Genomic DNA, 17,662 nt, shown 5'->3' with positions numbered 1-17,662 from the left:
ATTTTTATGCACTACATCAAATTGCTAACTGATTTCATATTTCTTACATATTTATAGTATTATACAGTGAGCATGCATATGTTATTGTTGATGTATACTGGACAAGTAAAATCCCGATCACTTGAAAGTGTGTGCACATCAACACTTTGCTTGTTAAGACTTGTCGTCGGACTTCAATGCCGATCGGCTGCAACTTGCATTTTGTACGTTTCCTTGGAAAATAAAGCAACCATTATGACCCTTACTTACATTATATAAGAGTTATATATCTTGACTTTTTCATACACAGTGAGCAACCTTCCTCTTAAAATCTGAATAGTTTTCTCTCCTGTCTTTATCTGCATCTACATTGGCAGGAGACTCATCATTGGGATCGGCCAGCAATGAAATGACAGACACTAGTATTGTCTCTACTGTATGAACAGGCAGCCAACGTTCTAAAGCTTGTTCATATCCATATTTATCATCACCTGGCTCATGCAAAATAGATATGCACACCTCTCCATTTTTTTTTATATTAGGATGCCAAATTTCTCTTACAAATTTCATCTTTGGAGGTCGTAAGGGATATTCTTTGGAAAAAGTAAGTGAGCTTTGAAAAATCCTCCTTCATAAAGTGTGTCTCGAGGACCAATGATAAGCACTTCCCACCTATATATATCATTATCATCTATCAGACCAGCTGAGAATCTCTCCACAGGATTTTTTTTTTCTCAATTCCTTTAACTGTTTTTGGAGCAAAAGAGCTGATTGTTGCTAGATGAAATTCAGCTAAGGCGCTCGCATTAACCTTAAGCAAAACCATTGACTAAATAAAGATGGCCGAATATGGCCAAGTACACATGTGCCAGAGCCTGGCACATGCGTACTTGGCCATCTTTATTTAGTCAATGGTTTTGCTTAAGGTTAATGCGAGCACATGCGTAATATGGCCATCTTTATTTAGTCAATGGTTCTGTTTAAGGTTAATGCGAGCGCCTTAGCTGAATTTCATCGAGCAATAATCAGATCTTTTGCTCCAAAAACAGTTAAAGGAATTGAGAAAAAAAAATCCTGTGGAGGGATTCTCAGCTGGTCTGATAGATGATAATGATATATATAGGTGGGAAGTGCTTATCATTGGTCCTCGAGACACACTTTATGAAGGAGGATTTTTCAAAGCTCATTTACTTTTTCCAAAAGAATATCCCTTACGACCTCCAAAGATGAAATTTGTAACAGAAATTTGGCATCCTAATATAGAAAAAATGGAGAGGTGTGCATATCTATTTTGCATGAGCCAGGTGATGATAAATATGGATATAAACAAGCTTCAGAACGTTGGCTGCCTGTTCATACAGTAGAGACAATACTAGTATCTGTCATTTCATTGCTGGCCGATCCCAATGATGAGTCTCCTGCAAATGTAGATCCAGATAAAGACTGGAGAGAAAACTATTCAGATTTTAAGAGGAAGGTTGCTCGCTGTGTACGAAAAAGTCAAGAAGAGGCCTAAAATTGAACTAAATTAGTATCATTTTAAATAAATTGAACCATTAGAGTTATATATCATTGAAATTTTTGATGATAAATTTTTTTCAGTGCCTAATTTTTGTCCTTTATGCTTTCACCATCCCCCTTTACTTCAATTCAACGCCCCCTTTTGCTCATGAGGCCACTGCTGCCACCCCTGGATTGTTCCAGCACCCCCAAGGGGATGGTACTACCCACTTTGGGAACCACTGCTTTAGACCAAAGCATGACACTTTTCAAGCCACTTTAGGCCTCCAATAGGCAGAATATGGTTTTACATTGGGCAAAGAAATTCCTCTACCACCTAAAGGCATTTACAAACATAAATTTCAATTCACAGATTGGTAGTTGGAAAGCAATACATTATCCACTTCATCGGCTTAGATAACAAACCAGGATATCAAATTAATAGCTTAAAGTTTACTTGTGGAAATGCTATGCTTTCAAGTAATAAACATACCATTCAATTTCCAATATTACACATTGATGCATAAATTTCTAGATATTAAAATAAGAGTCCTTGAAATAAAAACCACTATGAATCAAAAGTTGGTTAAAATTAATAATATTAGATTTAATTACAATAAAAAGTAATTATTTTCACTGTTTGTTGAACTTTTTTTTTAATTGTCAATAAATTTAAGAACTGCAATTTTTAGTAAATTACCTAGTCCAGTCATAAATACTGTTACAACTTGAACAGCATGTGAACTTGTAATCAATCAGTAAATCATTTACAACTTTCAGCACATACAAACCACATGTATAACATGCATATAGCAGCACTCAATATCTGAAAAATCCCTACATTTTCCTTCACACACACACACGTCCGAAGTCTGTGAGGCCACATGTTGATGGCAGCGCACACACACAACATCCAACAGAAACGTTGTCACTGCTCACTCCAAATCCACCTTCAGGCTGTTGATGCTGGGGTGTCGTTTCTTGCAGGCTACTCTTTCAAGCTCCAACCACAATTTGAAGTCCAATGGATTCAGATCAGGACTTCCAGATGGCCAATCAGATGATGTGGTCAGGCAATTTGCTTCCAACCACTGATGTGTGGTCCTCGCCTTGTGTGTGTAGAGGCTGAGTCCTGTTGGACAGTCCACTGTCTACCGTGAAAGAAGGTGCTGCTCAAGGGCCATACCACAGGTTCCACAGCACTATGTCTTGATACCCTTTCTCACAGAAATGCAACTTGGATACTAGTTGATATGCCCCCTCCACCAAACCATTACTAACACAGTGACCTCTCTGAATCCTGGGTACCATGGCACGTACTGTGCAACCCATCTGGGGCATATATCCAATCATTTCAGTGGTTAAAATCTTCTCATCTGTGAAGAGGATATCTCTGTGTCTGTTGTTCATACTGCTGGAGAAGTGCCTTTGATTTTATTATCCTCTGCTGCATAAGTTGTGATGTTAGGAGTATCGTAGAATGATGATAGACTTTCATCCCCCAGGTTATCAGTTAGTACATGTGATATCGTTTTCTGCAAAATGTTCATCTCTTGTGATATCAATTTCTGCATTCTCACAGGATTACAGCAGAGGCATGTCTTCACAGCCCTCACAAACTGTTGTGTCCTAACATAGTGGTTGACCTGTTCTTTGGTGGTTAGCTATATCTTCTATATCGTTATAATGGTTAATAGTCCAATACACAAACATCCTACTGATCCCAAGTGATTTAGTGTGTTGAAAATAACAGGTAGCTGCATTCCAACCTTGTGAAATGCTATTACAGCTACATGGTTCTCACAATATCCCCACTTCATGTTAACCCATACAGCTAGACAAATCTCTCTCTCTACTGATAAACATCGAATGTTGGCTGCACACAGTGCCACTAACGGAACTAGGCACACGTAATTTGGTGGGCAACGCATGGGCCTTGCAGAAGTTGTAACAACATTTATGGCAAGACTGTATATTTCACTAAGTACATTCCAGGAATGTACTTTGTGAAATATCCTTTACCCAAGCACAAGAAAACAAAAGTTTGCACACAAAGTAATATCATGTCTAGGCTACTTGTATACAGGGACAGATGACTTCACATCCAATTGTCCTATAATCCCATAATGCACAGCACACCTCCTTTGAGACATGTATGTTGCCATGAACATGGGTAGGTAACGGATAAAAAAAGAATGTAACTTCTTGTGAAGTATAATTTATTTTCTAAAAAAGTGAAAAATCATACTGCAATTTTAGGTGATAGTGCACTGGACATATTATTATAACCTTACTACTCACCATATTATCAATATTTTCATCTAAAATAAGATTATTGATATCCAGTTCTAACTCTTGCTCAATCTGAGCAGCATCAATTTTTAAGTCGATGCTCTCCATTCCCCTGCTGTCAGTCCAAGTGTTCTGACTTTCCACAGAAACTAGTAGAGATGGTGTAACTGGTTCTGAAGGAATACTGCTTGGATCTCCACCTGTCTACAGAAATAAAAATCATTATAATGATTGCTGGAAAGATGATTTTTATTGCAGTATTTAGAATGGATAATTATAATTCCGCTCGAACCTTAGTAAGTTTCAACTCCATTAGTGAAAATGTAAATAAACATATCAATCAACTTGGATTGAGATTACTGCCTTGAAAACTTTATGAACACAAACATGAAAAGAGCCCATATCTATCTCATATTTGTGAAATGGTGTGGAACATTAATGAATTAATAATCTAGCATTATATGAATTTTGCACATAGCCATCCTCGAACCTGGCTACACAGAATTTAACTTTTAACATATTGGATTGTTACTAAAGTATGTCAGTATTTTAACTGTGGTTCAAGACAGACCATTTATGGTCTGTCTTGAACCACAAACCAATTACTACAATACTGAGTAATAACTTTAATAAAAAATATTTAATTCTTTACCAGAAAAGGATAAAGTTTTTAACAGATCAACAAGTTATGCTATATAATACATACAGAAAATGGGAATATAGAAATCAAGGAGTAAATCATAATTATCACAGTCATTTAAATGCCTTTGAATTCTTCAGTTTTGAACATGAGCACTTTGAAGCTTCTTGGTAAGAACTATGCACATCTGTTGCAAGTGGTTTTTGATATGTAAAGGAGGATGAAACTGTATTTGGCATTTCCTATCATTTATTCAATCACAATAAACAGATCCCTCCCTCAACAGAACCGACATGTGCATACGGCATGTACACTGCTTATGCATGACAACACCAGTAATTACTAATGCTTGGCTGATTTATCTGCTCTCCTACCAATGTAAGTTTCAACCATGCAAACTTCAAAGAGTGTCGGTTCAAATCTCATGGTGGCATGGATGGTTGAGAGCTTTCCTATGGTAGATGCTTTTTGTCACTCAGACCACTACATTTCTTATTAGACCTAAAGTGGCTCGAAAAGTATCATTTGGTTCAGAGCAGGGTTTCTAATTTCCATGTGTGATGGAAGTATTTCTTTCTCTCCCGTAGTTCTAAATGGACCGTTGGGTCACTCATGGCTGGTAGGTGATATTCTTTGTTAGCCTCCTACAATCATCTCAGTCTCTTGTTCTTGATGTCAGTTGAAAAAGGGAGGAATTTGTCCATTTTTTAATGTTATTAGTCCATTTTTTTAATCAAGGTCGGCCTCTAACCCTTGATCCTGGAACGATTCCTTCTAGTATAGATGAAAGTATAACTATAGATTTACAGCCTTTCATGAAGGGAATTGCATTTAAAAATGCTTTCTTTTCTCATACATAGTGCATCCATAAGTTTTAGGACTTGATTTGTTGCATGTACAGTACTGGAGAGAGAGAGATCTATTAGCAAATGTGCTAATAGATCTCTAATGTCTAAACTCCCAGGGAGTGATGTTCAGTTTAGTTTATGTTCAGTAGTGTGCAAGTTATGATGTGTAGCATAAAGTGCTTTTTCTTTATATGTAATGGATATGAAAAGCAAAGAATTGCAATTAAATTTTGTTTAAAGTGGGTCTTTCTGCTACAGAAATCCTAGAAATGGTACAAAAACCATATGGAAATGAGGCTCTGAATTGATCTAACATCTTCAGGTGATATTCACAATTTCGTGATGGAAGGAAGTCAGTAGAAGATAATGAGAGAACTGACTGTCCCACATTGACTTGAACTCGGGAAAATATTGCTGTTGTCACTGAGTTAGTAAAAGCGAATCACATCATGGATGACAGCAGAAGCTTTAACCATCCCTAAGAGCACGATTCTTAGCATTCTGAGTGAAGATTTGGGAAAGAGGAAGTTGGTGCAATTTGTCCCACATGCCTTGACGGTTGAGCAAAGAGAAGATCGACTCACGTCTTTTCAGGACATTATTATTGCAATGGGAGATAGACGAAAATTTCTTTGAAAAAAATCATTACAGGAGATGAGAGTTGGTGTTGGGCCTCTGATCCTGAAACAAAAGATTCGAAAAGTTGCACATCAAAATGATGCTGATTTTTTTTTTTGACTCTCAAGGTGTGGTGCACAAAAAATTCATACTGGAAGGAAGAACAGCGAATGTGGATTTTATAAAGAAGTTATGGATCATCTCATGAAACACATTCTGTTTGCAAGATTTTTTTTTCCTGTTGCACAATAACACACCCATTCACAAAGATGCTTTTGTGTGTCATTTTTGACACACAAAAGTATCCCCAACCCTTTATCAACCCCCCCCATACCACCTCCCCACTCACCAGATTTATCCCCTTCGGGCTATTTTCCCAAGTTGAAAATGAAGCTGAAAGGAGGACACTAATTTGCAGATGTTCCAGCCATCGAAAAAGCTGTAACCGATGAATCAAAGACAGGTGTAATTGGAACAAGTGTAATTTTCTGTGATTCTCTGGAAACTGTTTGACCATGTTAAAACCTTGACATAATTTTTATCCTAAAACTTGTGGACTGCACTGTGTGCATGTGTGTGTATTTATTTTTTTGATAGAATGAAAATGGTGATATTTCCAGTTGTGAAATAGCACTATGCTATATCTCATTTCAAGAATTTTTAAGATATCAAGAGCACCCACTTTTCTTTTTTTTTAAATCACTTCTACTACATAGAAAAGGTGACAAAAATTACACCATGACAGTGCCATGTGTGGGCAAGTGATCAGAAAGAAAGATGAATCTGCTGATGTGTTTCTTGAAGAGATGGAGATTGTACTGGTTGGAGAAAATGATTTGGAGAAGGCTGCTCCAAAGAACACAGGTAAATGAAATGAAAGAAACAGATGAGAAGTTGGTGTTGTAAATATATAGATGGAATGTGTATAAGTGTTGACCATTATGAATTATTTCTGCGAGACTGACTTCAGTGACAAATATACAACATAATGCTGATGGTATTTCTGTATAAAATACTGTCATACAGAACACACAAAAGTATCCCCCCCTTTACCAACCCCCCCTACTCTGAGATTCTGTAGTGAGTAAAGTCTGTGTCAAAGTTTCCTGGAAAAAGTGAGAAACTACAAGAATAATACTTAGTTACAAATATATATATATATATTTTTTTACAATGACTTTATGATTTTTTTTGAGAACCAGAATCAGGGCTGGGATACAGGTAAGGGGTTTTGCAGTGGAGCAGGGAATGAAAGCTCTCATTCCAGTGAGAATTATTTCAGTTATTAATTCAGTGCAGGGGTTTGGAGTGGGAGAGTGAAAGCAGTAATCTGACCATGGAAAAGTGGCACAAAAATACAGGAAGTCATACTAGTTGGAATAATTGCAGTGTCATAGAGTACTAGGCTGAGATTGACTGGGAGGAGAGCAGACATCCACAGTAGATTTGGAGAGAGAGAGCTAGTTAAGAAAAGGTCAAGAATGTTGATACAATGAATTAATAAAAAAGAATGAATTTAATATATTTACAAAATATTTTCTAGCATCCTTAATTTTATATATAATTAATCCTAAAATGAAAGATGATTTGAGAGAATTGTCATAACTGAACATAACAAAAAACAATAGCTTTTTCTTATTCACACACACACACACACAAAAAAAAATAATATAAATAATTACTTCTGAAAGAGAATATGAACTTCCTGTTGCTCCATCTGGTGGAATATATACATAAGTTCCCAGTGCTTCAGCTTCCTTCATTTCAGCTAAACAATTCCTCTCATGGTTTGGCTATAACAAATGGAGTAAATCTTAAATAAATACAACTTATGGTACTTAGAACAATAAAAGAAATTACTTTGGTTTGAAGACATTACATGTTCAACAATGAAAAGCTAAAAGACATCTTTCTTGAACATGAAACGATATAAACATTATTTTCATGTTCAAGAAAGATACCTTTTAGCTGTGGATATTATTATTTTAATAATAATATTCAGCATATTTATAATATTATAATATTAATTCTTTAATATTATTATAATTTATTATAATTATATTAAATTATTATATAAACTCTATTAATTATTTATTATAATTATAAAATTATAATATTAATCATAATTTGAAAAGATAAAATTTAAAGATGACATCGAAAGTATGAAGCCTAAAAAAACTTCGTGCTCAAGTAACATGAACTGTACAAATAATCCTGTTAAGTTAAAATCCTTGCATCAACCAACATGATAAATTTCATTTATCATGTTGGTTGATGCAAGAAAGATAGACAACATGTCTATCTTTCTACACTGCCAAGATTGTTCTCCCATATAAGTACTATACTAGATCTAAAAGGCAATTTTCCTTATTTAGTGACTATTTTATTTCTCATTATGGTGATGGGAAGGTTAATGTGGTGATGGTGGAATGATTATGCAGCACAGGTGAAATAATGACCTCAGTATATGTGTTGTCCTCAAATGGACTATTATGCCAATTTATGGTGTTGACTGATTAGAGTGCTTATACAAAACTTGGTTTAACCAATATTATAATGATGGAAATATAAACCAAAGAACAAAAGAGCATGAGAAGAGGAAAGCTAAAAGATTTTGTGTGTGTGATGGAGGGGGGGGCAGATCCCTCTTACTGACAACAGAAGAATTATTGCTAGTCATTTGTGAGAGTGGTTGTTCTGATCTGTTGTAAGGGACTGGATGCACCTCACAGAGCTTATTATGTATTTTAGTGAATCTTTATAAATTACCATTGAATGTGCTGAGGATAGGATAATGGCACCCAAAACTGTTATTTGGGAGGTCCAAAACATGTGTAGTTTTATTTAAGTGAATCTCTATGAATTACAGCTGAATGGTGAATTATAGGTGTAACAGGGTAATGGCAGCCAAGATGTTGTTTGGTAGATTCAATATGTGTGTGTGCACATAATAAAATCATGTTGTAGTTCTCTGGAGGCAAGTACAACTCACAGTTCTATCAATGCCAGTTTAGCTTCAGATGAAACCACTTCAGTCAGCAGCAATGAAGATGAAATGATATTCTCAATATATTCTCCCCCATTTAAAGATGACTCCAGGTTCTCTGCTTCCTTTGGATAGAGATGAACAGAAATTCAACATGGTTACTGATCCTGATGAAATATTCAAAGAATGAGATGACCTCATGCATCAGATTCATATTCTTCTGTTTTCAGGTTTGAAACACAAAGTAAATGCCTGCTGAATATAAATATGCCCTGCTTCCTACAACAAAACTTTTCCCAAATCTCAGTGCAGTTTCAGGCCATCTGATGGAACAATAGACAATCTTCACTGCATGGCAACTCCAAGAGAACTGTTGTGAACAGAATCCCCCCCCCACTTCTGCATGCATTCTGATCTGATAACTGGATGCTTTCCAGAAAATTTTGTCACAGCCTTTGACTAAGATAATTGGAATGCTCATAGTGATTTTCAAACCATTTATTTTGAAAACTGTACATAACATTTCAGTGAATGTTATTAGTAATGTATGCTCAGGTGATTCATTTGAGTGAAAATGAGCTTGAAGCAAGGCAATGTCCTAGTATTCATGCTCTTTACTGTCTTTGTTGCAATAATTCATCTCATTGTTGGAAAATTTTTCTCCAGGAGTCAAACTAACTTCAATTATGTAAGAGGAACTTTTTTTTAACCTTAACATCTTCTGATCCAAAATGAAAACAACATCAAAACACCAGTTAGGAAAGTCCAGTGCACTGACAATAATGTAATTTTCTCTCGTTCTAAAGTGGAATTCAAAATCATTGCTGATATTTTCAAAGAAATCTAAGAATGAACTGACCTGAGTAAATTAAAATGAATATAAGTGCTTCAAACTGCCTACTCCAGGTGATTACTTGTATCTAGTGGTATCTTTTGAAAATGTCAACCATTTCCCTTATTTTGGACATCACCTCTCAACAAATGAAGACAGTGATAAGAAAGATTACTCATTTCAAATGTTCGAGTGCAGATTTAGGACATCCCAACTTTGATATATGATTACAAGTAGTTAAATATGCCCTGAAGCACCTGAAAAATACTAATGTTGCAATTAAAAAAAATCCTTAAGATTCACTGGAAAGACATGCACAAAATATCAACATTTTGAATAAGTATGATTTATGTGATTGATTTTATTAATCAGTGGGAGGATCAGAGAGATGCTTCAAGGATAATCAAGGAAGTTGCAAAGAAATATAAGCCTGACACAAATAACTGGGGGAACTGAGATTCTTGAATGAAATGGAGAAAGGCATCTACATGGGCACAGTATTTGGAAGCTATGCAAGAGATTGAGAAGAGAAGAATTAAAAAAGGACACCTGATTGAACGGGGAGGAAATGTTTCTTTTATGTCAGTGCTTCCTAAAAACTACATGTCACCACTGTAGCAGGTCATGCAGATTCTGAATTAGCCTAATCAGCAGCCTCACCAGTAGTTCAAATTGAAAGACACACATACTCATTCACAAGTAACTGTCAAATGAGTACAGTCAGTAAGTAGTAGAAGATGATGTCTTTTGGTTGGAAAGATAAACTCTTATAAATGTTTTCCTCACATTCTAACTGGGATTTGAACCCAATTTAGAATGTAAGGAACATTTAAAAGTGAGTTAGCAGATCTTATATGAAGGTAACAGTAATTTTCCTGCTATAAAATAAATAAAACAGCAGAGAGCACTCTTGAAAGAACATATGAAAGAATTGCTAGTACATGCAAAAAAGAAGAGTGAGAAAGCAAATTGTGTGTCGCCATTGTATAATTCAGGCAAGCTGAGACGGAGAGCTAAGATTGCAAATGAGTCAGTGGACAGACTGCACAGAAGGAATGATGTGGAGTTTGTAAATGTGTGATGTTTGATAGAAGGAAGGATTTATATACAGTGGATGACTTGTATTTGAATTGATTTGGGGCCAGGAGTCTTGAGAAAGTGTTGTTTGGTGAGAGTTTGGAAGTGCAGAATGTCACTTCCATTTAGGACATCCCAACTTTGATATATGATTACAAGAAGTGAAATATGTGCTGAAGCACCTGAAAAATGCTAATGTTGCACTTAAAAAATCCTTATAATTCACTGGAAAGACGAGCACAAAATATGCTGAAGTGCAGGTTAGGGAAACAACAATATTTAGGAGGAAGTAGGTGAGTGTGGGTCCCAGACAACCTAGAGGTTAGTAAGTCGAAGAGTGATCACATGATGCTGAATGTAGCTCCCCAGGTTTTAACTTTAGTGGGCTAAGCAACACAAGGTGTAAGGGAGGTTGCAGGATGAAGGGTGTATTGCATTGTATGTGTAATAATGCCAGAAATATTCAGAATAAGGAGAAGGAGTTTTTGGCATTGGTTAGCTCAATTTGGCCACAAGTATTATTAGTAAGACTTGGTTGACTGTGGATGATATAGTCACAGGAAAAGAATGCAAAGGATATTCAAAGAGGACAGAGGGAATGGGATGGGGGGGGGGGAAGAGTTTTGCAAATGACAGCAGAAGGATTGAAGCCAAAAAGAGTATACATCAGGACAGGGATGCAGAGGGCAGTTCATTTGAAGCTATCTGGTGTGAGATAGAGACCAACAGAACAAAATATATAATTGGTCACTGCTATGAAGGAGTTTTGCAAATGACAGCAGAAGGATTGAAGCCAAAAAGAGTATACATCAGGACAGGCCAGGAGGCAATTGAGGGACCCCCCTTCCTCAATTATAGCAGTGACCAATTATATATTTTGTTCTGTTGGTCTCTATCTCACACCATATAAGGAAAATGCAGATAACATGCTTTGGCTAATTAGCACAATGAATGCATGTTGAATAATTATTATGGGGGATTTCAACTATGGAGACAAAGTGGGAGAAGAAATGGTCAAAGGGAGGGAACAAAATGGAATTTATAGTTGCTAAAAGATAATTACCTGAGACAGTATGTAATGAATGGACACGAGGTTCAAGAGTGCTGAATCTGGTCATAGCATCAAAGAACTTAACACTAACCAATCCATCTACTCTGCTTCTGCCTGGGAAAAGGGATTATATAGTCGTGACCTGGGAGACTATCAGACATACAGAATTTTCTGTTAAGAAGGGATATATGTGGAATTACAAAGCAGATTATGACAAATGCTGAGGAGTCAGCTTTCAGCAATGCCATGGCATAAGAATTTGGAGAGGAGAGATCTTGATGGTGCATAGGTGGTGGTCATGAGGTGCTTGAATAAAGCACTATCAGACTGTACATCCAAAGTCAGAAGGATAAATCAGATACAAGTTAGATGGATGAATAGCATCATTAAGCAGAAGTTGCAGACAAAGAAAAAGTTGTAGAGGGAGTATAAAAAAGTTGATGAGCATACCCATGAGCAGTACAAGGCACACACAAGAAGGGTAACATATGGTAAGGAAGGCCAAAGCAAATTATGAGAGAAAATTAGTTGATGAAACTAAAAGAGATCCTAAAGAGCTCTTTTTTATGTGGGCAAGTAAAAGGAGGAATGACTATAGAAGGATAATTATAAAAAGTGCTGATGTTGGGGAGATAACAGAAGCAAATCAAACTATGGAGAAGACGAGCTTCATCCCACTGGATACTGTTTAGTATCAGTACTATGTTGTGCCAGACCAGACTTTTGAGGTTTCATGTATTCAATATAATATTGATGTTCATTAATTCTTTTTTCCACAGAACAGCCTGTCTGCCCAAAGTATGTTAGATTACATTTACAAGGTATCTGGTAAACACCAGCTAATGATAGAGGCGACGGTTTGTCTTTTGTAGATGGTAACAGATGAGAAATTTTCTTAATAGGAAAATGTGTGTGAATGAAATGATAGAAATATAAGGGATTAGAATCCTGAGGTGTTGGAACATAGGAGTCAATTATCTGCTGGATTTGATTAGGATTGTAATCATTAAATTCCATTAACATTTTCATAATGAAAAGTTCTTGTTGTAAGCTTGAGGGAGAGGAGCACACACATTATGTGTTGTATTAAATAAAGACTTGATAACACCACGAAGGTTGTTTTCTTGATCATATATTAGTAAATAATAATATTTGGTTAACCGATCAAGTGTTGATCAATTTTATTAATTAACTGGACCAACTAGTTTCGCCACACTTATCTGTTGGCTTCTTCAGGGCACTTACATATAGGTTTAAACACTCTCACAATTATGCGTAACTGCAAACTGACAAGAATAAAAACTGACTGGAATAATTACAAATAAAATAGTATCGAACGTGAGTGAAACACGTATCGCGTGTACAAGATCAGCTAGCTGTTGCTAAGGAACCTTCTGTAGTTTGTATTAAAGTTCATTTCTTCCGTTTTTAAGGCTCTGATTAGGGTTTTCCATATCTCTGGGAGTATTAGGCCTTGATTTCTGTTAAGGTTCACAGTAGAACGGGTGACTGTGGCTGCTTCTTTGAACATTCTTGAATGGTAATCTTCCTCTAAGTAAGGGGAACAGCTTTTGTCCCACTCGATGACATGGTTAGTTGTGGAGAAATGAGACGATAGGCCAGAAATATCCTGTCTGTTGTTTTTGACATAGCCAATGTGCTCCTTTTGCCTGATTTCGAGGCTTCTCGAAGTCTGTCCGATGTAATTAGAGCCACATGAGCATGGAATATTATAGACTCCAGCATATTTGTAGAAAAGATGGTTGTCTTTTGGAGATCTTAGTAGTTTACGAATAGTATCTATAGGCTGAAATGCTACTCTTATTTTGTGTTGTTTGAGGAGATTGGCGAGCCTGTTGGAGATGCCACTTACATACGGAATTGCAATCGTTTTTATATATTGAATCTCTTCTTGTTCTCTTTGTGGTGGTTCAGAGAAAAGGATTTTATTGACTAGTCTTCTTGGTCAATAAAAGTCAGACTTCGAGAAGCCTCGAAATCAGGCAAAAGGAGCACATTGGCTATGTCAAAAACAACAGACAGGACATTTCTGGCCTATCGTCTCATTTCTCCACAACTAACCATGTCATCGAGTGGGACAAAAGCTGTTCCCCTTACTTAGAGGAAGATTACCATTCAAGAATGTTCAAAGAAGCAGCCACAGTCACCCGTTCTACTGTGAACCTTAACAGAAATCAAGGCCTAATACTCCCAGAGATATGGAAAACCCTAATCAGAGCCTTAAAAACGGAAGAAATGAACTTTAATACAAACTACAGAAGGTTCCTCAGCAACAGCTAGCTGATCCTGTACACGCGATACGTGTTTCACTCACGTTCGATACTATTTTATTTGTAATTATTCCAGTCAGTTTTTATTCTTGTCAGTTTGCAGTTACGCATAATTGTGAGAGTGTTTAAACCTATATGTAAGTGCCCTGAAGAAGCCAACAGATAAGTGTGGCGAAACTAGTTGGTCCAGTTAATTAATAAAATTGATCAACACTTGATCGGTTAACCAAATATTATTATTTACTTGATAACACCATTTTTTGAGAAGCGTGATGAGCAGACATTCATCACATTCAGATACATTCATCAAAAGTCTGATCATCACACCTCTCAAAAAACTGGTGTTATCAAGTCTTGGATATTGATTGGATATTGATTTATTTTACAAAGATCTGACAAAGATCTAGAAACAATACCAAAGAAAGATGTACTAATTATTGAAGGAGACTGTAATGTCAGTTAGAATTGAAAATGATGGTTGGGAAAGTGTGATGGAAAAACATAGTTTTAGAGAAAGAAATGAATGAGGTAAGAAAAATGTTAGAATTTGCAGTGGACCACAAGATGATGGTCTGTAACATAAAATTTGGCAAAAGGAGTGTAAAAAATGGACATGGTGATCAAATGATGGGAAAACAAAGAACATGATTGATATGATTACAATTAAAAGAAGATGGATAATATCAGCACAGTAGTGTCAAACTTTTCAAGGAGTGGATATAGAATCAGATCATAGCTTAGTGATTGCAAACATCAAGTTGAAATTAAAAAGAAAATATAAATCCCATCATCAGAAACGAAGAGATACAGCAAGAATAAGTGAAGCAGAAATAGGAAGAAGGTACAGAACAGTGTTACAGGAGAAACTAAAAAGTATGGATAAAGAAAAAAATTCGAATCTAAGAGTGAAAGGTGTAGTGAAGACGATAGAAGACAGTTGAAGAAACTACCAGAAGAAGAGAAGATCAAGGAGAAGTGGATTAGACAAGAAACACTGAAGTTAGTACAGGAGAAGAGACTGTTGAAGATAAGAAGGGATACATCAGAACAAATAGAGGAGCAATAAAAACGAAAGTGTAATGAGATAAAAAAAAAAGCACCAGTCAGAATGGATAAGAAGAAATGGTGTTAGAAGTTCAATGCAAAAATATAGAACAGCACTATGGAGAGCATAAAACTAGGGAAGTGTACAAAATGATTAGAACCATTAATAGAAGGTGGCAATGAAAACAGATTACAATTAAAGATGAAAAAGGCAAAGTATTGATGAATAAAGATAAAATTGTATAGCAGTGGACAAGATACTGTACTGAGCTATATGAAGAAAAACTAGATTTAGATGGAGTTGGAAAACTGAAGAATTGAAGCAGATATCACCACCAGGTAATGAGTGTGACATGGACATTTTAAGAGGAGATGTAGGAAAAGCAATAGGATGACTAAAACAAGCATCCTGGTAATGATAACATCACTGGAGAAATGATTAAATATCAGTGGCATTGCATGCTCATTTTGGTTGGGTGTGCTGTCATGTGGGTTATGCAACCCGCGCTACAAATTTCATGTCAATTTGAACGTATGCATGGGTGTGCTTCGCAGAAACTTTTCCGGGGGGGGGAAGAGCATGGAGACAAATAATTACATCAGTAAATGTCTTTTAGCTCTTTTTTTTTTTTTTAATGTAATTATTTGTCGATGTAAACTATAAATACATTATTTTCATTTTGCATTTTAATGATCTTTAATTCTTGGAAAAAAAAAGTATTCAGAATTAATAGTTTTTAGCACAATTTCATATATAAAACAACTGACTGGCATATTTATTAAAAGTCAATTAACTAATTAATCCTAAATTAAATTATTTCAGTTTAAAAGCAAAAAACCCATAAAATTAACAAGTATAATAATATTAAATTACATACACTTACCTTTTAAAAATGTATTTTTCTGTTTAAATTTGTTTCACTATAAATTTACAATTCACTCAGTAACTCACTAGACACAGAGGGCAAACTAACTGGTCACTGTTCACAAATCAGAAAAAGATGAACCAAAAACAGGAACATGTGTTTTATTGCAGCAATAAAACAAGTGTTCTATGGCTAACCCGCCGTGGGCCGAAACAGGCCAACCCATAATAAAATTTTAAGACAGACAAAGCATTCTCAGGGTCGAGGGTGTAAGATTTCATATCTCAATCAATTTTATAATTATAATTTGTGGAATTTTTTTTAATCGATCCAGGGGAAAGTCCCCCCCACCCCCCCACAGACGCCCATGACCGTGTAAATGCATTTTATCAATGATTGAGAGGGCATAGCACATCAGTGCTCACCTTAATTGGTCCAATGCAATTAATTGCAGGATAACTTTGAATACTTCTGCACAGAGTGGGGGAACAATCTGTTTCAGGATTTATTAGAAAACAACAATGAAGGAGAATGCTATATTTGGTTGGTATATTTGAAATACTCAAAGATGAAAATATGTGAACCATCATTTATAAGGCATGTGAGAATAGGAAAGAATAAGTGTGAGTAGAAACACTTTCATTAATCGTAAACGAATAATTAATAATTACCATTTGTGATATATGTGTCCTATAAGTTGCAGGGTAGAGCGAATAGCATGATCCTATAAATTCTAAACATGAATAAGTGAATTTATGATGGCATAATTAAAAAAAAAAAAAAAAACTTATGAAGAGAGAGGGGGTATTGCAGGAATAAATATGGTTTGATGGAGCAGCAAATCATCTCGTAAAATTTGTTGCACATGTTATGTGTATTTCTCTGGTTTGTGTATATTTCGTTCTGCTTTCCAAGAATTTTATTTTGTTTATTGAGACTCAGTATACATAATATCCGATCATTATCGGAATTATCCACACTTTCGGGAATCCTAAATTCATTAGGTTTTTTTTAGTATCAGCGGTTCTTCTGTCTTATCAATCTCACATATGCTGGTATTTTGTCGCAGATCAGTAACTTCTTATAATACACAGAATATTCATTTTTATTCAGAAATAGATATTTTTTACTGTCTGTTGTTTCCAAAGACTAGAATAAAAATGTCTATATATACTGTTAAAAAAATTTGCAACCTCAACAGATGCTATACTGCACAAGCAAAAGAAAAAACAATTAGTATTTTTCACCTAACATCCACTTTCAAATTTTCAGTTCCAGAAAACATGCATAACAACTGTTTGTAATATACAGTGGATACGAAAAGCGCTCGACTCGTGACAACATTCAATTGGATTGGTTGACACAATAACCAATCACAAATGCTAGGCGAGCTCAAAATTTTAGCTCACCTAGTCATGCCTTCTCAGCGGTTTAAAAATACTACAACGCTAAGAATTTGACCTGCTGTGCTATCTTTACATATTTTCAAAGGGTGAAAAGGTATATGCACTTTGAAAGCACACCTGGGCCATTAACGTGAATGTGATGCAATGTTCATGCGGCAAAAAGTGCCCTCTTCATGAAGCACTAATGCTTTATTACCTTCCTGAAGAGGACAATGAAGCATTAGTATATTGT

General features: G+C 35.7%; 1 protein-coding gene and 2 pseudogenes across 1 annotated transcript in view; 1 reads left to right on the top strand and 2 right to left on the bottom strand.

Moving 5' to 3' along the window:
- Positions 1 to 17,662, bottom strand: part of beta'COP (coatomer subunit beta') — a 293,541-nt gene that overhangs the window by 13,696 nt on the left and 262,183 nt on the right. Inside the window, exons 19-20 of the mRNA XM_090394070.1 lie at positions 7,560 to 7,670; positions 3,781 to 3,975 (exon numbers count right to left, since the gene is read on the bottom strand). Of these exons, the coding sequence (XP_090250196.1) occupies positions 3,781 to 3,975; positions 7,560 to 7,670 (306 nt within the window). The remainder of the gene's footprint in view (positions 1 to 3,780; positions 3,976 to 7,559; positions 7,671 to 17,662) is intronic.
- On the bottom strand, positions 262 to 863 carry LOC150110480 (ubiquitin-conjugating enzyme E2 G1 pseudogene; annotated as a pseudogene).
- On the top strand, positions 920 to 1,534 carry LOC150110479 (ubiquitin-conjugating enzyme E2 G1 pseudogene; annotated as a pseudogene).

The sequence above is a fragment of the Typopeltis vanoorti genome, chromosome 1, assembly GCF_054136105.1.
Source record: "Typopeltis vanoorti isolate ZY-2024b chromosome 1, IOZ_Tvanoo_1.0, whole genome shotgun sequence".
In the NCBI taxonomy this organism is placed as follows: Eukaryota; Metazoa; Arthropoda; class Arachnida; order Uropygi; family Thelyphonidae; genus Typopeltis; species Typopeltis vanoorti.
Note: the sequence above shows the minus strand (reverse complement) of the source record. Positions and strands in the feature narration are given on the sequence as shown.